At 41.1% G+C, this 23,530-nt stretch overlaps 1 protein-coding gene across 2 annotated transcripts in view; it reads left to right on the forward strand.

Moving 5' to 3' along the window:
- fn1a (fibronectin 1a) overlaps positions 1-11,246 on the forward strand; it is a 43,205-nt gene extending 31,959 nt beyond the window's left edge. Inside the window, exons 37-62 of one of the 2 annotated variants that reach the window (XM_079463557.1) lie at positions 26-120; positions 457-625; positions 731-817; positions 1,184-1,375; positions 1,917-2,189; positions 2,643-2,834; positions 2,912-3,001; positions 3,092-3,358; positions 3,461-3,577; positions 3,930-4,094; positions 4,216-4,371; positions 4,464-4,577; positions 4,672-4,941; positions 5,437-5,624; positions 6,304-6,391; positions 6,472-6,651; positions 6,756-6,845; positions 6,965-7,153; positions 7,277-7,366; positions 7,476-7,924; positions 8,230-8,368; positions 8,481-8,648; positions 9,027-9,152; positions 9,233-9,339; positions 9,971-10,087; positions 10,521-11,246. In XM_079463557.1, the coding sequence (XP_079319683.1) occupies positions 26-120; positions 457-625; positions 731-817; positions 1,184-1,375; positions 1,917-2,189; positions 2,643-2,834; positions 2,912-3,001; positions 3,092-3,358; positions 3,461-3,577; positions 3,930-4,094; positions 4,216-4,371; positions 4,464-4,577; positions 4,672-4,941; positions 5,437-5,624; positions 6,304-6,391; positions 6,472-6,651; positions 6,756-6,845; positions 6,965-7,153; positions 7,277-7,366; positions 7,476-7,924; positions 8,230-8,368; positions 8,481-8,648; positions 9,027-9,152; positions 9,233-9,339; positions 9,971-10,087; positions 10,521-10,583 (4,181 nt within the window). In that variant the 3' untranslated portion in view covers positions 10,584-11,246. The remainder of the gene's footprint in view (positions 1-25; positions 121-456; positions 626-730; positions 818-1,183; positions 1,376-1,916; positions 2,190-2,642; positions 2,835-2,911; positions 3,002-3,091; positions 3,359-3,460; positions 3,578-3,929; positions 4,095-4,215; positions 4,372-4,463; positions 4,578-4,671; positions 4,942-5,436; positions 5,625-6,303; positions 6,392-6,471; positions 6,652-6,755; positions 6,846-6,964; positions 7,154-7,276; positions 7,367-7,475; positions 7,925-8,229; positions 8,369-8,480; positions 8,649-9,026; positions 9,153-9,232; positions 9,340-9,970; positions 10,088-10,520) is intronic. The other variant, XM_079463558.1, reaches the window with a different exon arrangement.
- The last annotated feature ends 12,284 nt before the right edge of the window (positions 11,247-23,530 follow it).

Consider the following 23,530-nt stretch of genomic DNA (forward strand, 5'->3'; position numbering starts at 1 on the left):
AATTGATGTTTTTTCTGCCTTTCAGTTCAACCAATGGGAAGTGCTCCTGTCTTCAGGACTGATGTCACAGACACTGCCATCATCATCACCTGGACCCCTGCGCCTAGAATTGCTTACAAGGTATTGAGGTCTTCCTTTTTGGCTTTATTGGGTGATATACGACACATGTGAAGGAAATAAACAGTTCAAGTCTCATCTTACAATATGATTTTTCACATTCAACACACTTTTCCCTTGATCACTATATAGACTCTTAGTCTCTTTTTTATTTAAAGTCAACTCTATATGCCTTTGATATTTCTATTCTTGTAATATACAGTGTCTTGAACGAGAAAAGAACAAAATCACCTTCATTTCCAATAATATATTTGAAATCAGGAAAAAAATCACACCAAAAAGGAAGCAGTTCCTCTTTTACGGCAACTGGCACTTAACAGTACTTATTCTGTTCTGTAGTTGAGCGTGAGGCCCAGTCAAGGTGGAGAAGCTCCCCAAGACGTGACCTCCGAGTCTGGTAGCATCTTCTTCTCAGGCCTGACCCCTGGAGTTGAGTACACTTACAGCGTGCAGCCAGTCATCAACGGCCGTCATCACGGCAGCCCCATCACTCGACGTGTGGTCACCCGTAAGTGTGAATAACAGCTGTTCAACTTCTGTTGAGTCAAACGTTGAATTAATATCTGAGAATGTGAGAGAGAAGTTTCAGCTGTCTCATGATGTCTATCTGTAGCTCTTTCTCCACCCACTGACCTGAACCTGGAGTCCAACCCAAACACAGGAGAGCTGATCGTTCAATGGAACGATGCCAAAACTCCAGGTCAGCACCGTACTTTCACTGACGACAAGTACTTGAAAGACACGCTGATATTGTTCCTGAATCTAAAACATGCTTGCTTATTGATAAAGTGATAATGCATTTGATGTCATCTTTTATTTAATGAAAATTAATCAAGGTTCTTTAAAGAGATACTTAACCCAAAAATTACAATTCTTTTATGAATTAGTCCCCCCGAATTGTTTCAAATCTGTATAAATGTCAAAGAAAGATATTTGGAAGAACGTTAGCAAATGACATTTCTAATTGTTTAAATTAGAAGGTGGGACTTCCATTCCTATGCCTGCTATACAACATTATGATTTCTTTAGGTCACATATTGACTAATGTACTGCTTGCTCTTATCAGACATCACGGGCTACAGAGTGACTTGCACCCCCACCAACGGGCAGGAGGGGAACTCACTGGAGGAGTTTGTAAAGGCAGGACAGACCTCGTGCACTTTGGATAACCTGAGTCCAGGCGTGGAGTACAATGTCAGCGTGTTTACTGTGAAGGACGACATGGAGAGCGTTCCTGTCTCCACCACTGTGACTGCAGGTAGGTGTAAAACCTCTTTATACATTAAATGAGTCAAAGTATCCATTATCACGTTCATCTGTTCATCCATGTTCATCTAAATAATAAAATAAATATATATTTTTAATTGATTTAATGTCAATTTTGTGTGAGACATTAAACAAAGGCAACATTCGTGTAGTTGTCTGAATACACGTTGCTTTCAATATTTGTGTCAAAACAAAAGTGAATCAACCACACGTGTGACATGTTTCTTCTGTCATCATTACAAGTCTCCCAAACCAACAGATGAACAAAATATTCACAATATTTTCATCTGTGCTTTTAATGTTGACAAACCGGGCATCCAAAGCTTTTTCATTTCACATTTTTGATCAGGTTTTGACACTAAAGTTTTAACATTACTCATAAATTTGTGATCGTGCTTTTCTCACATCACAAATGCAAAGCCGTGGTTCAGTATCGCTCACAATATGAACCATGAAGGATCTATTTATTGAAATAGATGACTAACCCATCTCCTCTGTGTCTGTATTGGGCTTCTGGCACTTTCCGTCTCCAGATGTGCCCAAAATAACTGACCTTAACTTTATCAACGTCACTGACTCCACCATCGGCCTCACCTGGAAGCCTGTGAACGCCACGGCTGTCACAGGGTACCGCATCACTGTGTTGGCTGCTGGAGACAGTCTTCCAATTCTTGTTGAATATGTGGAGCCCACGAAAGGGTTTTATACCGTGCACGGACTGGAGCCCGGGATTGATTATGACATCACCATCACCACCATAACGGAAAATGGCGAGAGCGAGCCCACCATCATTACTCAGCAGACAGGTAAAAGTTTTAAACCCGTTTCATGTATTAGAAATGTGGCTTGTGAACTTCACACCCCTGGCTTACTTCTGTCTTTGCCTTCATACAACATTTATTTTTTTATTATGGCAATATTTCTTTGTCTTATAATACATATGGGAGCCATATCCTCATTTAAAAGCCGATTGAGGAAAAATGAGTAGCTGGGGGTAGTTTCAGTGCTCTTTTTTGTTGTAATGGAGAAAACCGACGTGTAGAAGCACATGGCATCAGTCTGTGTGATGTCTACTACTGTCTCATATACAGATTGTTGATCTGACTTCTCAGGAGGTTTTCCCACTCTTTCCTTTACCAGCGACTTTTAAGCCAAGGTTTAACATGTTCACATCTTGATCTCTTTATGATGCGGTGTTCACAAACCGCACTGCTGCCGACTGGGGAAAAATCTGACAAAATCTTGTTTTACATCTACAGCCGTCCCTGCCCCATCTGATTTATCATTCGATGGAGTGAAAGCAGACAGCATGAGGGTAACTTGGAAACACCCTAAGGTGCAAAAATCCTCTGATATTGAACGCTACATCGTCCACTATCACCCAGCCAATGACGACGATGACACCGTCGAGCAGATTGTGATGGGAAACGCAGATTTCATCATTCTTTACAGTACGTATCAGCACAATTTTTCCATAGTTGTCTAATTAGTAATAGTGTCCACTATTAAGTCTTTATTTTCATTTTAGATCTAGTGCCCAACACTGAGTACCTGGTGAGTGTGCAGTGTGTCTCTGAGGGTAGAACGAGCTCACCTGTCATTGGCACTCGGAGAACAGGTGAGATGGATGCATTATGTGTCAACCTGCATCTTTTAGTTCTCATCTAACCGTCTGGACTAAGTTTCGTATCATATTTTTACTCCACAGTCCTGGATTCTCCGGTCTCCCTCCAGTTTTCTGATATCGGCACCAACTCTTTCACCGTGCGCTGGCAGGCTCCTCGAGCCGTAATCTCAGGATATCTTATCAGCTACCAGAAGACCAGCGGAGGGCGTGTCAAAGAGGAGAGACTGCCCCCGTCGAGAAGCCACTTCACTCTCATGGGCCTGAACCCGGAGACGGAGTACAGCATCAGCATCTTTGCTGTCAGCGGAAGCCGTCAGAGCCTGCCACTGACCGGAACTCAATCTACCAGTATGATTGATTTTAAAATGGCTTCCTGTTACATCACATCCTGCTTTGGGTGACTGTAGATTTTATTCGGATTGTTTCTTACTGTCGCTGTGTGTTTGGTAGTTTCTGACGCCCCAACCGATCTGGAAGTTATCTCCTCAACACCAACCAGCATCACCGTTCGCTGGGACGCCCCCTCTGTCACTGTGAGGTACTACAGGATCACACATGGAGAGTCAGGTGAAGAATTCTTTTTTTAATTTAGTTCACTGAAAAACTTCCAAAAACAAAGAAACAAATATTTGTGTCTTTAATAACATTTAATGAGTTAAATGAATAAATATGCAGATAAAATATTAAACAAGATTTTTTGTCTTAATACATGTGTTCGAAATCATGCATTCACATCCATAAGTCCATTTGAGTCACACAGATCATTTGCTTTAAATGCAAACTTATGTCTCATAGTCATGCTTAAGTTATACTTGAACACAAAAATGCAAAAACGAATAAGTGCGTAACACTCTTGCTTAATGCAACAAACATCTGACCGTCATTTTTCCTAAATTGTGTTGTCGTTTTCCCCATCCAGGAGGTTTTGATGCTCCTCAGGAATTTACTGTCCCTGGCTCACAATCTACTGCCACCATTGAAGGTCTCCGTTCTGGCACAGATTACACCATCACCGTATATGCCGTGACAGGCAGAGGGGACAGTCCTGCCTCCAGCACCCCCATTCATGTTATTCACAGAACAGGTACCGGTGCAATGCATCATTCCGATCTTTGCTGATCCACTGTTCATTTCCGGTCATGAAATGGATTCTGGGGAAAGGGCACCATGAGAAACGTTAAAATAAACCCTTGTTTTCTTTATAGATATTGACTCTCCATCCGAGATGGAGGTGACTGACATTAAGGACAACACTATTACTGTACGCTGGAGTCCAGCAGCAGGTCCCATCTCGGGGTATCGTGTCACAGGAACGCCACTAAATGGACAGGGACCTGTTTTCTCTGAAGTGGTGGCTCCAGGTGCTCTATTCTGTCTTTTGTACATTGCTATACAAAATTTGGTAATGTCAACACATGGGTTCAAAAGATGTGTTTTTTATGTGCAATTGCAGACCAGACTGAAATGACGTTTTCTGGCTTGATGCCGACAGCTGAGTACACGGTCAGCGTTTACGCGCTCGGTCAGGACGGAGAAAGCCCCCCATTGGTCGAAACCGTGGTCACAAGTAGGTGTTCAAACTGAGAAATAAACACCTTGCCTGATTTCCAGATGAAGTTGAAATATGAAATATAGATATATTAAATATTTCTCTTTCTCAGCTGTGGACAAACCTAAAGACCTAAGCTTCACTGACGTGGACTCCACCTCCATGCGTATCTCCTGGGACAGTCCTGATGGCGTGGTGTCCTCATACAGAGTGTTATACTACAGTCCAGAAGAGGGCGAGAGAGAGCTGTTCCCCGCCCCGCGGGGAGAAGATGAATCTGCAGTGATTTATGGCCTCAGACCGGGCACAGAGTACACGGTTAAAGTCATTGCTCTGCATGACCGGACCCCCAGCACTCCTCTGGTGGCCACGCAGACAACAGGTATTGAACAACTGTTCTTCAGATTCACCAACAGGCTTTTTTTACCATAACAATTCTAACAATACAATTAAAAATGTATATTAATTCATTAATAATTGGTGCCTTCTTAGGAAATCGTCCGAACTGAGAACACCCTAGCAACCACGTACTAACATCCTTAAAGGGATAGTTCACCAAAAAAATAAACTTTTTGTCATGATTTATTTACCCTCATGTCTTTAAAACCTATATCTTCTGTGAAAAGCAAAAGAAGATGTGGTTTTGAATGTCCATACAGTTGCAGTCAAAAATCCAGTATTGTTTGGTTACAAACATTCTTCAAAATATCTTCTTTTTGTCCTGCAGCAGAAAGAAAGTCATACCAGTTTGGAATGACATGAGGATGAATACATGATTTCAGAATTTATTTTTGGGTGAAGTACCCCTTTAAAACCATTTGGAACAGCTACATCCAAATATAATTTCTGACTTGTTAATGTTCTTTTTTTCCTGTAGCTATTCCTGGACCCACCAGTTTGGTCTTCTCCCAAGTGAGGCCAACATCCTTCACCGTCTCCTGGCCTTCTTCCAGCGCCAAGCTGACAGGTTACCGCGTGGCCATCACCCCCAAGAGTAAGAGTGGCCCCACTAAGGAGGTCAGCATCGCCCCTGACTCCACAGAGTTCCACGCCAATACACTCATGGTAAATAACCCTTTCACACTACAGAACTTTACCTCACTGATGATAGTCATGCTGTGGCGAATCCCTTTAAACCCATCCTGATTCTTTTTGCGGAGGAGTTTCACTTTGCAAGCTTTGTCGTGCTTTTCCCATGTCGAAAATTAGCTTGAAAGTAGGAGCACTGGGGGATTTAATGTTTAAGAAATTATTGAAACAGCTGTACTTTGGCCTTGCTAACCTCTAGCCTTGACTTTTAAACCCAGTTATAGGCTGAAGCAAGTATTAAAATTATGTCATCATTTATGAACCCTTATATGGTTCAAAACTTGCATGTGGATCACAAAAGAAGATATTTCGAGAAATGTCTCAGTGGTTTTGTGTTCATGCAATGGAAGTCAATGAGGCCCAATGTTGTTCGGTTACCCAACATTCTTCAAAATATCTGATTTTGTGTTCTGCCAAAGAAAGCCAGTTATGCAGCTTTGAAATGACACGAGGGTGAATAAATGATGAAAGAATTTACATTTTTGAGTCAACGCTTCAATCTCCATCAGGCAAACCTCATACATTATGCCTTCCTTGTCACTTTGCTCAATGGATATATCAAAGATTGATGCATTTACCAGATTGGTTCGTGGAATTATGTTACATCCACGAAGCATGTTTTCTAAACGTTTCCCACGCTCATGTGCGTTTATAGCCTGGCACCGACTATGAAGTAGAGGTTTATGGTGTAAAGGATTCCCTCACCAGCCAACGTGTTAAAGGAGAAGTCACGACACCTGACAGTAAGACATCTTCCCTCAAACCAAGCAATCAGATTGCTTTATCTGCTGGCCGACGCTCAAATAAGATCTTATTTTCACAGACATCAGCCCACCTCGTCGTGTTCGTATATCCAACGTGAAAGATTCCTCCATCACCCTTACCTGGCGCTCTAAGATCGAAACTATCTCCGGATTTCTCGTAGAAGCCACGCCCACTATTGGCGGCCATAAGCCTGTTCAGAGAATCGTCGAACCTGATTCACGCACATATACGATTACAGGTACATCTCTTTCCTATGGCTCTAGTGTCACTACAGTGTCATGCTTGGCACATGACTACTTATTAGGATGAGAATGAATGACGTGAAATGTTTGTCTTTTGCAGGTCTGGAGCCAGGAACCAACTATAAGATCAATATCTTTACTCTGAATGGAAATGCACGCAGTGAGCCGTTCACCCTTACAGCTACCACAAGTATGTGCAGTTTTGATTTAATATACATTTATGCATATAGAAAAGGCTGATCTCCAAAGCAATTCAAACCATACATTTGAGTACCAAACACATATAATGTGAATATGTTTTGTTTCCAGCCAAACCAGTTATAAGCCCTCCGACCAATATACAATTCACCTCTCTGACCCCCACCACCATCTCCTTCACCTGGGAGCCTCCACGGAGCACCATCACAGGATATTACATCACGTATGAGGAGCGTCGAGATATTCCAAAGGAGTTGACTCCTAGACCTCTGGCTGGCACGACCTTTGCTGTTATCTCTGGTATTGTTTCTTGGTTATCTAGCTCTCAAAATGTCTCCGTCTCTGCACACAGTTAATTCCACAGCGACTGTGCCAGTTAATCATCTCTGTTGTTTTTATTGTTGTGTTCGTGGTCACATGCAGGTTTGAAACCAAACACTGAATACGTCATCAGAATTGTTGCTTTAAATGGCGCTCAGAGAAGCACTCCGCTGGTTGGAAAGGCAAAAACCCGTAAGTGCATTTGTGAATTTTCCGTTACAAATTGAAAGTACTTACAGTGCCTTCCTGTGGCCAAAAAGTGCATCACTCACTGCTTTTCTCTAACACGTTTCTTTGTAAGAAGTGCAAAGTCTACTGCCGCCCTCCCAGTTGCCCGAACCCAGCCGACCCCTTCATGAAATCCTGGACGTCCCAGAAGACAATGACAACTTCAACAACCACGTGCATGTGTTGGGGCCAAACAGAGACATAACGCTGGGGCAGCAGGGCCAACATATCTACACCGAATATCAGAGCTTCAACCTGGGCAACAATGGCCAGCACGCAGCAAACCAGCACAAACCCCTGGTCTACATCCCCCTGCCGGGGGCCGACGGCCAGAGAGTTCCAGTGGTAAAGGTGAACGAGGGTCCTGAACCAGGATTCCCCTTCTTAGACCTTTACAACGAGACAAACCTGCCACAGGAATCTCAGACCCAGACCACAATCATTTGGCAGCCTGTGCCGCACACTTCGGAGTATGTTGTGTCCTGCAGTCCCATCACAGAGATTAATGAGAAGACTTTCCAGGTGAGTTAAGATCTGAGACTGTAGTTGAAGTGATATGTTTGTGGTTGTTAGATGCTTGTACACCAGACGGTCGACCTGTTACAATTCTACATTTTAGAAAAATGGAACTATTTTCCTTTGACAGGAACCAATAAGAATGTTGGTTTAGGAAGACTGGATTCATGTCTGACATGAGTACTCATAATAATAGAGATTAGGACTGATACAAATATCCAAGTAGAGATGGTTCTATATAATACAATTTACAGCTATTATTCGTCACTTCATACGGTATCTTTCTCTCTCGTGTTCTCTTTCCTCCTCAGATGCGTCTACCTGGCACATCTAATAGCGCCACACTGATCGGTCTCACCTCTGGTGCCTCCTATAACGTTGTTGTGGAGTCTGTCAATGGAGATCAAAAACAAAAAGTTTTGGAAGACGTTGTGACTGTCGGAAACAGCGGTAAAGCTTCCCAATATGAATGTCTCTACAGCTATAAATAGCTGAGGTTGTTCTTTAAAGTATTTCTGTGCTGAACAGCATATATTCTTATTCTTACGTTCATATGATTTAGTTCCTGGTGCTGGAGGGATTCCTACAAGCAGGGATGTGTGTTACGATACATTCACCGCCACCTACCAAGAGGTGGGCGCGGAGTGGGAACGCATGTCAGAGACGGGCTTTAAACTCTGGTGCAAGTGTCTCGGTCTCGGCAGTGGCCATTTCAGATGTGATTCATCCAGTGAGTGAATGAAGAGCGCTGCTGCACGCTAACACCACACCTTACACTAACATCGGCAACAGTTTGCCATTATTTGATGTTTTTCATGTATCTTTGTGCAAACTGTTGTCCGTGCCAGCATGTTTGTTGAAGTCACCAAACATGACGAGGTGGCTTAAAGTACATCTCAGATTTATATCGTCAACTACTTACCAGACGATATCAAACTCTGAGAGAAGCTAACCGTGTGCTGCAACCACCGTATGAATGAAGCATTGTGTGTGTGAAGGATGAACCCACTGAGAACAAGTTCACTGTTGCTCAAGTGTCTTGATGTACGAAGGACTTGAAATATTCACACAGTGTATAACACAAAAAAATGACATTTTCAATATGCAGAGTGGTGTCATGACAACGGCCACAACTACAGAATTGGCGAAAAGTGGGACCGTCATGCTGAGAACGGTCACATGATGAGCTGTACCTGTCTGGGCAATGGCAAAGGAGAATTTAAGTGTGAACCCCGTAAGTTTAAGAAACGTTATGATTGTTTTTCAAATCAGGGTGTGTGGTTGTGTAACTGACTTGTGTGTGGTCTGCTTTAGATGAGTCCACCTGCTATGATGATGGAAAGGTGTATCAGGTTGGCATCCAGTGGCAGAAGGAGTATCTCGGAGCCATCTGCACCTGCACCTGTTATGGAGGACAACAGGTAACATAAAACCTTCATTCTGGTTTGCTGCTTGTTTTCTGTGTCTGGGTATGTGGCCAGACGTTTTAGGTGATCATTCACCTCAAAATAAAAATTCTGTCATCATTTACGTTACATTTATTCATTTGGTAGGGGACTTTTATCCAAAGCAACTTACAAGCAGGAAAGCACATATTTACTTACCCTCTTGTCATTTCAAACCCGTTCTTTCTTCCGCAGAACACAACAGAAGATATTTTGAAGAATGTTGTCAACCGGCCCCCATTCACTTGCATTGGTTTTGTGTCCATACAATAGAAGTGAAGGGCGGGGATGCCAGTGCTGTTCGGTTACCAACCTTTTTCAAAATATCTTCTTTTGTGTTCTGCGTATGAAAGAATGTCATAAAGGAATGTCATAATGACTGAATGTCATTATGATGTCAGTAAGACTAGGTTAATGATAATAGTTTTAAAGTTTACACATGTTTTGAGTAAAGGTCTAGAATTGTTCTCGTGCAGATGCCAATTGAATTGAATTTTCTGATTCATTTGTGTACTTGTATTAGTGTAAAGACATCACGCATTGGGCTTTTATTACACAATTCACTCCTGTGTAAGAAGGTTGTTTAAAACCATGCTGTGTTTTTCAGGGCTGGCGTTGTGAGAGTTGCCGTAGGCCTGGTGCTGAAGTTGATGTGGACCTTATTCAGCCTCCAGTGCGCACAGATGTCTTCGACCGCTACAGAGAGAACGCCCTACGCAAACTAGTGAGGCTTTGTTGACATTTGGCATCCCAAACTGAAGAGAAGAATTACATTAATCTGGGGGGTTTTCTAGTATCCCTTTAGCATTCGTGAATATTTACTATGCAACGTGTTGTTTTACTTTAAGGTATTAAGTATTTATGTCGTGTCTTTATCTATTGGCAATTGATTTTGTTGGTAAAAGTGAGCATTGCCAGTATAGAAACAGGTGGGTAGAGCGAAAAAGTTGAAAAAAGCATCAGTGACAGCCAAAAAGGAAGTAATACTTACGATATATTTTGATAAAAGATTGATCAACTTTTTATGCAATAATAAGCACAAGTGAATTGAGCAAATCCAGGAATATACAGTAGAAGAGTATATTATGGTCAATTATGATTCAACATTCAGCCGGTTTGTATTTGGCTAACATGTAAGTTTGACTTTTTTCCTACAGAACATCCAATGTCCTATTGAGTGCCTTAGACCAGACCTGCTAGCAGATGCCCAGAGTCCTTAAGAAGAAATGTGCATATTCGTTTTGGTCAATTTCGGAGAGGACATGGCCCACAGAGACTGTTATTAGCTCCCTCGGTGTCCTACTCTTCACTCACACTGCAAACTCTGTCCTGCTGCTTCCACCCTGCCGCCCACATCTGTGACATCACGCCTCTTCCGATTGGGTGATTCTTTATCTCTGTCTGTTTAGAGGTAATCCATTAATAATGAGCGTTTACCGTCCATACGCATCAAGTTTTGTGCAAGGTCCTTCTGGAATCAACACTTCTTGCCTTTGTTTTTCAGTATTATTGCCTGGTGTCTGATTTCAGTGTTTTTTATATACATTTTGTGAGTTTGTATTTTGTCAGTGATATTAGTGATTTTCTCCAAAATAAGCACTGTCTTACAATGAAAACGTTTGTGCCTTGTAGGCATCTTTCTTATGATGTAATATTCACCCCTTTTTAATCTGATTGGTTGGTTAAAATCTGTGGCCTTTGTGTCCGCACGGAAACAAAGGAAAGCACTGTTTTAATGAAGTAAATTTTTTCTTTATTTATCCCTTTTGTCTTTGAGTTTGGATGGAATTCAGATTATGGGTGTATACTGTTTTATGTTTGTGTTTTAGGTGCCAAAGCCTTAACTACTGTGGACAAAATACTTTTTAATAAATTTTTTACTTAAAAGACTCGCTGAAGCTGTTTATTTGAAGGGACAGCTCACACAAAAATGAACATTCTTTTCAGTCTGAATGATTTTCTTTTCTACAAATCAAAAACGGATATTTTGAAGAATGCGTGTAACCAACAACATTACACCCCATCGACTTTTATTGATGTATGAACACAAAGTCACTGACACTTTTCTCAAAATATCTTTCTTTATGTTCTACTGATGAAAGAGTCGTAATCTTGGCTTTAAATGAAGACAGAATATGTATTTTGGGGAAAACCCAATTTCAAATTTGGGTGAACTATCCCTTTAAAATTATTATTGGTTGTCAATAAATATAGGTAATAACAGCTGTGCTGATAAGCAACAGCAACATTTGTAGCGCGATATTGCATTTGCACAATCTCCATTAATCACAGTTTTCATTTAGACACAATTCTACCATGTCCTCACTAAATGTTGAATAAATCCTCTTTTTATTTTCTTGCTTGATATCACAAATAAATGATTACTAGGTACCATATAACTTTTTATAGCGACACCAAACACGTTACTTTGTGACACCAACCTTCCGTCTTTTCTGGTGAATTATTAGAATTGTACTCAGCAGAGGATGCACACAAATGAAAGATATTGAGATTCACTGTATTGATTCTGACGCTGTGGTTTGTAGAGAAGACAGATGCCTTTCCAAACAGGTGAGTAATAATAACTTATATTATAACTTATACTAATCTTATTCAAGACGAAACGGCAATAGAGGTCAAGTCAGAAATGCATTAGAGTAAAAATACGGTATAAGGGGATGGGGCTTAAAGGTCTTTGATTGTTTTGTGAGTTTAAGACTGATCTGTTACCCATATGTTTATTTGGTACCTCTTCACATTATCATCACCTCAATATTTCCAGTGTTGCAGAGCCACAGGGAGCAGTTTTGCATTTTGATTACACCAAGTACCAACCGATGTCTGAAGTAAGAGAATCTTATCCATTCCAACTATGACCCGAACAATCCAACCGCTTGTTGCTAACCACAAGAATAGAACTTCAAACGTTCAACCAAGCTATCCATTGTCATAGATTTCTACCTGGATGGATCAAATTGAGGAGTTATGACTTCGTCCGTGTTTGGACAGACATTTGAAGGCAGAAACGTGATGTTCTTGAAGGTGAGGTATTTATTGATTTACATGCGTGTTTAAAATGGCCATATGTTTTAGTGGCTATGATGTCTGACTGATTTATAAAAGTTGCATTCCAGATTATATTATATAAGGTTTAAATGATGGTCAGGTAAGTGACTGCATTGCATTTAGATTGCATTTCATCGCTAAAAAAACAAGCGAGACTTGAGTTGTATCTGCCAATCAGATTTTAGGAGGGCCTGAAGAATTCGTATCGAAAGCTGTTTGGATAGACTGTGGGTGATGGAATCAAAGAGACCTCGCGGGGTGGATGTGCTGTGGTGGTTAAAGCTCTGGGGCCTTATGTGTCATTGTTACGACCGCTAGGGGTCAGCCGCAACAGGAAAAGGAAAGAGTCCCAATACCAAGCAGTTGCCAACAATAACTATATTTATTGTTTAAGGGTTTAGTATCAGGGGCAGACACGGCCAAAATAACAAACAAAACAAACTTTTGTTTAAGCTCTACATTTCCTAAAACAAAAGAATAACAAAATACACTTTAAACTTACCTACCTCCCTAAATGAAAACAAGGTGAAAAGATAGATACCAAAATAAAATGGCGTCAAACCCCCTACCTCCCTTGTCTTGGCAAAGGTATATATACAAAATATTTACGTGGCCAATGATGTACAACAGAATCAAAAAATTGTAATTAAACAGGCGTGGGTTGGTTAATAAAAAAAAAAAAAGTCACAAATCACAATCCTAAGACAATTACTCACAGCACAATCTCAAAAACCCATTAACACTCTTATCAAATAGGAAACACGAAACACAATGGCATGCAGCACTAAAGTCAACAAGGCTCAACAGAAGAAGAGGCCTGTTGAGCGTTTGGGGAGGTCCTTATATCTGGATCAGGTGTGGAGGAGAAACCAATCGCAGCCTTCAACCAATTACCACCAGATACCGCCCACCTGTAACAAACAACTACATGCACATACACAGAGACAATAATACATAAAATGGATTCAATGAGCAAATGACTCAGGCTCATAACACCCCCACCCACAAAAATAAAACATACACTGTTTTACCGATCGACACGGGATAGTGAATCAGCAATGACATTGTCGATACCCTTTTTATGACATATCTTCAAGTTGTAACTTTGGCAGATTAGTGACCATCTCATAAGACGATGATTAGCATTTGACATGCGCTGGAGGAACATAAGAGGGTTATGATCAGTGTAGACAGTAACAGGCTGTGAGCTCGAACCAATGTAGACCTCAAAATGTTGGAGAGCGAGAATTAAGGCAAGAGCTTCTTTTTCAATGGTACTGTAATTAAGCTGATGCTTGTGGAATTTTTTTGAAAAGAAACTAACTGGGTGATTCAAACCAGCAGCGTCTGTCTGAAGTAGGACGGCACCTGCACCGGTACCGCTAGCATCAACTTCTAAAAGGAACGGCTGTTCAAAACAGGGGGCAGCAAGAACAGGGGCACTACAAAGCAAAGTTTTCAAAGCCTCAAAAGCGAATTGACATTCCAAAGACCATTTGAATGGGACTGCTTTGCGTAATAATGCAGTGAGAGGACAAGCAACGTCAGAAAAGTTCTTGCAAAAACAGCGGTAATATCCAGTCATCCCAAGGAATCGACGGAGGCCTTTCCTAGCCGTGGGAACTGGGAAATCAAGGATCGCTTGTATTTTGGAGTTAAGTGGACAAACCTGACCATTACCAACCTCCTTTCCTAGGTACGTAACAGTGGCACAACCAAATTCGCATTTTGACAAGTTGAGTGTGAGGTTAGCATCTCTTAGATGTTTGAAGACATCGTCCAAGGTTCTGAGGTGATCTTCCCACGTATCTGAATAGCACACAACATCATCAAGATAAGCTTCACAATTAGACACATCAGACAACACTATGGACATTAAACGCTGAAAGGTAGCTCCAGCATTTCGAAGGCCAAATGGCATTACTTGGTACTGTAGAAACACATCAGGGGTGGCAAAAGCAGAGATTTCAGATGCTCGACCTGTGAGTGGCACCTGCCAATACCCTTTGAGTAGATCAAGCTTAGTCATAAATTTAGCATTACCCACACGGTCAACGCAATCTTCCATGCGAGGAAGTGGAAAGGAATCAGCTTTTGTCAAAGCATTAACTCTCCTATAGTCGGTGCAAAACCTTGAGGTACCATCTGACTTGGGGACAAGTAGACATGGTGAACACCATGGACTAGCACTAGGAACTGCTAAATTATGCTCTAACAGGTACTGAGTTTCTTGCTTCATCAGTTCTCTCTTAACTGGGTTGACACGATAAGCGTTTTGTTTAACTGGGACATGCCGACCAACATCTATATCGTGTTTTATCACATGGGTAGTTGAAGGAAAATCGTTAAACAAGGTCGGATACCTACTAATCAGATGGGTAATATCGGCATGGGCAGATACAGATAAGTGTGACAATTTTTCTGATAAGTTCGACAACGTTTCAGTGTTCTGTAAACGAGCAGACAGGAACGAGGCACTATTCATTCTCAAATCATCACTTTCAGGTGAATACTCCGATAATGGCACTGTAACTGGTACAACAGTAGCAACAGGTATGTTAATGTCCCTAAAATCAGAACGCGACACGTATGCCTTAAGCATATTAACATGACAAACGCGTGACTTCCTTCTACGATCAGGGGTATTAACAACATAGTCGGTATCTCCTAGCTTCTCCTTAATCTCATAAGGCCCAGCGAATTTAGCTTGGAGTACAGAACCTGGTACTGGAAGTAAAATGAGAACTTTGTCTCCAGTGTGAAATGAACGCTGTACCGCCTTCTGATCATAGCGTTTTTTCATTTGACTTTGGACTGTACCGAGTGAGCGTTTGGCCAACACCCACACCGTATGTAGTCTCTCACGGAATGAACTGACATAATCTAGGACACTGGTTGTTTGAGACGGATGTTTAGTAGAAAGAATTTGCTCTTGCAAAATCTTCAATGGACCACGAACCGTGTGTCCAAAGATTAACTCAGAGGGACTGAAACCGAGTGAGGCTTGGGTAGTATTTCGAACTGCAAATAACAAGAGCGGGATCTCTTCATCCCACTCTTTTTCATTCTCCACACAGAAAGTTCGAAGCATTGATTTTAATGTTTGATGAAATCGTTCGATAGCGCCTTGTGACTGAGGGTGGTATGCACTGGATACCTGATGTTTGATATTTAACTGTTTCATAACCTTCGCGAACACTCTGGACATAAAATTTGTGCCCTGATCAGACTGAATGCATTTTGGCATTCCAAATGTAGTACAGAACTTAACGATTGCTTTAACAATCGTTGGAGCTTTGAGAGAACGTAGTGGTATTGCCTCAGGAAATCTGGTCGACGCACACATTAACGTTAAAAGATAAGCGTTTCCAGACTTCGTTCTGGGCAATGGACCAACACAGTCGATCAGAATCCGTTCAAATGGTTCACCGAGCACTGGTATGGGCCTCAGTGGGGCTGGGGGAATAACCTGATTTGGTTTACCTGCTATTTGACAAGCGTGGCAGGATTTACAAAATTTGGCTACATCTAATTTCATCGAAGGCCAAAAGAAATGCTTCAACAGATAATCATACGTTTTCCGAATCCCAACATTACCAGAAAGTTCATGATCATGCGCAACACTCATTACCTGCTCTCTGTAAGGTTTCGGGACAACAACCTGAAAGACAGTGCTCCAGTCATTATCTGCGTGACTTGGAGTCCACTTACGCATCAGTACGCCATCTTCGAGGAAGTACGCCACAGGATGCTCTGACAGCACAGACGGCTCAACAGTAATTGCCATACAGTGACTCAAAGTTTGATCAACATGTTGTGCTTCAATTAACTGTGGCTTCCCAAAGGATAGATCAACATTAGGAAGTGCACACACATCTATCTTAATTGCCTCAACTTCCTTCTCTGACTGGGCAAAATCATCAACACACATAAAAGAATTAGAAAGATCTACAGTTTCCTTAAATTTGCGAGCTTGAGCTCGTGTCACAACACATGTGCTAAACACATCAGGAAATTCTTCCTTCAACACATCTTCCTCACTCACATTAGGAACATCTATTACTTCCGGTAAACAGAAAACTTTTTTACCTGCCAAATCGTTCCCCAGAATGAGCGATACACCCTTTACAGGTAGTTCAGCTCGGACTGCCAGCTTAACAATTCCTGAAATTATTCCAGATCGCAAGAACACTTTGTGCACGGGAACTTTAACTACTGCAAGATCAATGCCTTGCACTAACACATCAGAATCACAACTTGATTGTTTAGAGAATGATAACACACTTTCCAAAATAAATGATTGCGCAGCGCCGGTATCCCTTAGGATGCGGATACGCTTCGTTTCTGACTCATTTTCGCTCAATGACACAACGCCCTCACAAATAAACGGTTCAAAAGTAGACTCAATCACTGTATTCAAAGAAACATGCCCAGGTAACAAACTATGTCGTTCCACCAATGAAACGCTTTTCGAAGGATATGCTTTCCTGCTAACCTTGCGTTTCAAAGTAGGACAAGTGGCAATGAGGTGACCCACTTCATGACAATAAAAACACTCACGGCTTTCACTATCGTATACAGCAGAAACGTTCTTAGGTGCTGCTGCGGTATCCTTAGAGCTGCGAACCCGTTCAGGGAAATTACGCCTGGAGGATGAAAACACTACTCTATGAGTAAGCACAAACTCATCAGAAAAAACAGCAGCGTCAGAAAGAGAGGAAGCTTTCTGCTCATTTTAGTAAACCACGATTTTCTCTGGTAAACAATTCTTAAACTCCTCCAACAATATTAGCTCTTTAAGCTGTTCAAACGTGACCACCTTGTTAGCAGCGCACCATTTTTCAAACAAATTTGCCTTGTCTCTCGCAAATTCGACAAATGTTTGACTAGAGGTTTTTACATGACTACGGAATTTTTGCCGGTATGCTTCGGGGACTAATTCATAAGCGCGTAAAACAGCATTTTTCATCACATCATAGTCCAAACTCTGTTCAAGTGTCAATGCTGAACAGACTTCTTGAGCTTTCCCGACGAGTTTGCATTGTAATAACAGTGGCCAAATATTTCGCGGCCATTTTAACGTGGCGGCGATTCGCTCAAACACTGTAAAGTAAGTGTCAACCTCGCTCTCTCGAAACAATGGGACTAGTGCAATTTGTCGACTAATATCAAATTCAGGTTGACTTACTTGTGGGTGTTGTTGTGGTGCGGTACTCGGTGTGGAGGCAATGATGGGTGTCGGCACGGTCCCGCTTACACCAGGCACATCAACAGCTGATGGGTGAATAGGTGATATCGCTTTAAGCTCAAGATCCAGCTCCTTGAGCTTGATATCTCGATTAGTTTCCAGCTCAACTGTGCGTACATGTAACACCTGACTCTCGTAACGTTGCCTGCCCAATTCCACCTCTAACTCTTTCAGTTTGATTGCCAGTAAAGGATCGGGCGGAGAAGGTAAATCGACAGGATCCATGCTCACCAGCTCCTCAGAGTCGGGTTTCTCACCCTCACCTGCGGACACCGGCAACGGAAATGCAACACCCGCCGACTCACTCTCCTTTGGCCAAACTCCGAGCTCCACCAAGTGTTTATAAATCACCTCCTTAATCTCCCGTTTCACTGCACCGCGAGGAACTGTGATTTGATATAAATGTGCAACCGAAAACAGATCTTCTTTGCGGCAGATGTCTAATTGCTGGGGCGTTGGTTCAATCGCAAACCTCTCTAGTTCAAATTTCGAGGCCATTCTGAATTCCCTTCCCCTTAAAGTAAAAAACCACTAGTCAAACAACAAACAAAGCAAATTTCATAAGTTCTTATATCGCGATGATGAAACTCCAAATAGGTATTTGAAAATTTCTTTTAAGACGAGCCCCCAATTTCTGTTACGACCGCTAGGGGTCAGCCGCAACAGGAAAAGGAAAGAGTCCCAATACCAAGCAGTTGCCAACAATAACTATATTTATTGTTTAAGGGTTTAGTATCAGGGGCAGACACGGCCAAAATAACAAACAAAACAAACTTTTGTTTAAGCTCTACATTTCCTAAAACAAAAGAATAACAAAATACACTTTAAACTTACCTACCTCCCTAAATGAAAACAAGGTGAAAAGATAGATACCAAAATAAAATGGCGTCAAACCCCCTACCTCCCTTGTCTTGGCAAAGGTATATATACAAAATATTTACGTGGCCAATGATGTACAACAGAATCAAAAAATTGTAATTAAACAGGCGTGGGTTGGTTAATAAAAAAAAAAGAAGTCACAAATCACAATCCTAAGACAATTACTCACAGCACAATCTCAAAAACCCATTAACACTCTTATCAAATAGGAAACACGAAACACAATGGCATGCAGCACTAAAGTCAACAAGGCTCAACAGAAGAAGAGGCCTGTTGAGCGTTTGGGGAGGTCCTTATATCTGGATCAGGTGTGGAGGAGAAACCAATCGCAGCCTTCAACCAATTACCACCAGATACCGCCCACCTGTAACAAACAACTACATGCACATACACAGAGACAATAATACATAAAATGGATTCAATGAGCAAATGACTCAGGCTCATAACAGTCATCCTTAGTGTGCACTTGCATACACACGTTTCAATGCATCAGTCACCTGAACTGGTGACAAGAAGGTTGTATGTTCAAACACCGCAAAGGACTGGAGCTACAAAAGAGCAACTTAACAAAAGCAAACATTTAAATAACCCCCTATCTCATGTGTCAACAGATTTTGAGAACTTTCAAAACTGACGACTAGCTCAACGAAATGGTCCAAAACATGGATTTCTATGTGATGCCTGTTTTTAACATTGATGGATATGTATATTCATGGATCAATGAGACCGTAAGCTGACATCTAAACCTGGATGCAAGTTTGCTCCTGTATAACTTTAAAGGAATAGTTCACCTTTAAAATAAAAATGATGTCATAATTTACTCACCCTGTCTTCGTTGATCAAATTGTCCGGTAATGAATAGAGTAGTCTATCTCAGAATCACTGTATACTGATATGATAGACAAAATTGTATTGTATTTGCGAGTACACCAGATGCAGTTATTCTTGCCTCACTAAATGCCGCAAAGTGTCCTCCTTTTTGGTGTTATGGAAATGGCCACCCTATCCGTGGATGATGCGGCCCCGCGTCACGGCTCTCGTCCCGCCTTCCTCACCACATTGTTATTGATATCTCTAGTTCTTATTCAACCTTAATTCTTGTTCTTATCAAGAAGTGGAGTCTCTCCATGTGGAAGCCGATTGGATGAGGCTAGATTTATCTCCATTAATCACTTCAGAAGAAGAAATATCCTGAAGACCGAAACAGGTTGTATCTTTGCTCTTAATAAATAATGTTCGACTAAATATCCAAAAGAGGGCCTGCATTGACTTTGTTATATTTCTCTAAATATATTTTGTGTGTCACACGTGGGCTCGTGCAGAGGTTTTGACTGCTTCAGCAGAATGTAATTGATTAAAAATGTTATATTGATATTAAATAAAGTGACTGTTTTATCGACATGTTAGTAGTTTAAATTAGAAAATACCTAATCTTGTATAATGCTCTGCGATTGGTTGCTATTTTTAAATTAAATCCACTTCAAACTAAATGTATTATTAGTAATAACTTGTGCTTTTAGTTAACCTTTTGTATATATTTTATTTGAATAAACACTAATATGGTCTAGTTTGCCCTTTTGTCAGATAATTTTGACCAATAAACAAATACCTTAAATGTCCATTTTATACCACCTCATACTGTATTTAGATGGTTTAGACTACACTGAAGGGCATTAAAAGAAAATATTGTCTCCTACTTTTATTTATTTAGTTATTTGTTTATAAATTGTACAATTTACACATACCGTATGTCTTTATTACACATTTATACATGTTAATTCGAACATAAATTGAAAGTTGTGTAATATTTAACATTTAAATAACAATATTTCAGTTAAAATGTGATAATGTGCTAATCCCGCATTGATAAACTCAGAGATTGATGATTATTCTATGACGATTGAGAAAAGCACGGGGTGAAACGTTTGCTCTTGGGTCTGTTTTAAGACACTGTTGCATCTTTTTGACTTTGTTCACTTTGTTGCAGATGTAGAATAAACATTTTGATAGAACCTTTTTGGTGTCTTGTAGAAAATTGTTGCTACTTTGTTATTACTGTTTGTTCAACGCACCCTGAGAATTGAATGATTTAACTTGTGTCACTTGTGTATTCGAGGACTTATATTGCAGGCCTTGAATTGTTTTATTGAATGTGTCTATTACATACTGATTGTTGCTCATTTTTAACACAACACTACACTGCTCGGGGTGTACGTGTGTGTGTTCACTACTCACTGGATGGTTAAATGCAGAGGTCACATTTAGGACATATCTGACAAATAAGTCATTTTCACAATAGGTCACTTTCATTTCCTCTCTGTGATTGTCAATGCCTGTGGGTGGCGATCTGGAAAATGCTGAAACATTTCCCTAATAGTCAATGTAATAACACATCAGTTTAAATGTTGTGTATTCAGAACGCCATCTGCTTTGCCACATCTTCAGTTATGATGCCATCTGCTGGTCAGCAACTTAAGACAAGAAAACACTACTACATACTGGTTTTCCAGGTCAGAAATCAAACTCATTTTTTGACAAGTTGTATTTGTTTTTGTGCCAATGTGTGATGCCTTAATGCATTGCAGTCTTTTAACAGCAAATCAGTATCTCCTTTTGATAATGTTACCTATGAATTTTAGTTGGTGTAGCCCACATGTGAATTGTAAAACTTGAACTTCCACTATGTTTCAACAATTAACAATTAGAACTGTTAACATTAAAGATGCTGATATACTTGAAAAGCATTTGTTCAACGATTTGGATTTTTTTAAATGTCAGGTTGTACAACCACAACGCACGCGGTCCGATCATGCGCGGCGAGTGCAGCTTTTACTTATTAAAGTTTTTGCCCGTACACATTTTTTAAAACTTCGCTCATTGTGCCAAGACTCTACACACAAGTAAACATGAAACAACACTGGGAAATATACCATTCACATCTGTGTCAAATTGAAACTCTGCTATCAAAACCTAACATTCCTTTGTCAAAATGTAACTCTGATGACAAAATGACACATACTTGCATCATATGCATACACTTTCAGATCAGGGGGAACACACTAGTCTACTTTATATAAAACAACGCAGTCTTTCATTTTCACTGTTTATTCAGAAGACATATTTTCAGGAGGCACATTATCAAACAACCAAAAAAGCTAATATGCCTACTCAATATTTTACCTTGCAGCACTGTACATTGCAGTAACATGAATTCAGATAAAGCAAAAACAATTTTGAAAAAACACTATACTTGTAAAATGCAAATTGTGCATATGTGGGCTCATGGATCCCGCCGTCTGTAGGGGTCTGGCCACAGGACTTAATCGACATCGCAAGCAATGTATTCTCCCACTAGGCACCGGGGAAAATATCCCCTTGCATGTTGAAACCATCCATGGATTGCTGTCACCTGAATGTCGCTGCAGGTCTGTTCCATTGCCTGCAGAAGAGGCATGCGGGCATGCAGTTGGCGGTCATATACATGCCATCTCCAAGCCGAAAATAATTCCTCTATAGAGTTTAAAAATGGTTGGTAAGGGGGCAAGTATACCACTTCAAATTGATTGTGGTTGGTGAACCAGGTTTGGACCAGAGCAGCCCGATGGAAACTGACATTATTCCATACCACCACAAACCTGGGCTGATCTGGTCTGTTCTGTACAACTATATTATGGAGAGCATCTAGAAATGAGAGTATATGTTGGCTATTGTATGGACCTAGTTTTGCATGATGATGCAGAAGCCCTCGAAGGCTTATGGCGGCACACAATGTGATATTTCCCCCGCGCTGCCCCGGGACGTGCACAATTGCCCTTTGGCCAATTACATTACGACCTGTCGTCTTGTTTTGCTCAGGTCGAATCCAGCTTCATCAATGAAAATGAATTCATGAGGCTGTGCAGCTCCATACATGGCCAAGATTCTTTGTAACAAAAAACAACATATTACTGTACTACAGTGCTACACATACAGAACCCTCACCCCATCACACAGGTATCTGTGTAGCTCTCCGAATGGATCCATGTGGTACTGACATGGTACATATTCTGCTGCTACTGGATTTCACCAATACTGTATTGTAAATGTAAAGGACAGTTACACTTACCCGTACATAATCAGCTCGAAGTCCTTTGACCCTCACACTGTTCCTCACAAATGGGACCCTGTAGAGCTGCTTCATGGTGATGTTGTGTTATCCCACGATGTGTCTGATGGTGGTGATGCTCACACGGTTTATGATGTTGAACACTTGCCTGTCTGCAAGTATTTTCTGTCGTAGCTGGTGGAGACGGATGGCATTGTCTGCCCTCACTAGGTCAACAACGGCAAGTTCCTGCTGTTGTGTAAACAGGAGTTGGCGTCCTCCCCCAGAAGGTCTTCTAGTCATTCTAGAGAAATACAACCACAAATTGTCATCGGTTTGCTTCTTTTTCTTACGGTATGTTACTGTATATACTGTATCATCCACTGTACTGAAACATCTCAATATAAGTAATCATGGTATGTTTCACAAAAACTACCACTTTGGCTGCAAAAGGAGCATTTGCACCCTGCAATACCCTGTACACGTGATGTGGTAATGTTAAGTACTATTCTACAGTGCAGTAAATACCATCTGAGAAGGTAGAGAGGTGAAGACGTACCTGTTTTCTAGTCGGAATGTTCTTATTACAGATGCCACTGTGAAGTGGCTTAGATGTGGGTGGACTCTCTGCCCAGCTTCCCTCATAGTCAGGCCATGGTTGATGACATGGTCCACCAAAGTTACTCTTATATCATCAGAAATAGGGGTCCATGCTTGGCCTCTTTGACCTTGACTTTGTCCTCCTTGTCCTCCTCTTCCTCCTCCTCTTCCTCCGTTTGAGGTATGGTAACAAAAGCTTCAAGTTGTGTTACTTTACTCTAAGCATGGGTCTATAGTGTTCAAGCAACGGGCAAAAACTGTAAGTTATTAAACGGAATACATAAAACAGG

This window comes from Barbatula barbatula (genome assembly GCF_947034865.1).
Source record: "Barbatula barbatula genome assembly, chromosome: 9".
NCBI classification, from domain to species: Eukaryota; Metazoa; Chordata; class Actinopteri; order Cypriniformes; family Nemacheilidae; genus Barbatula; species Barbatula barbatula.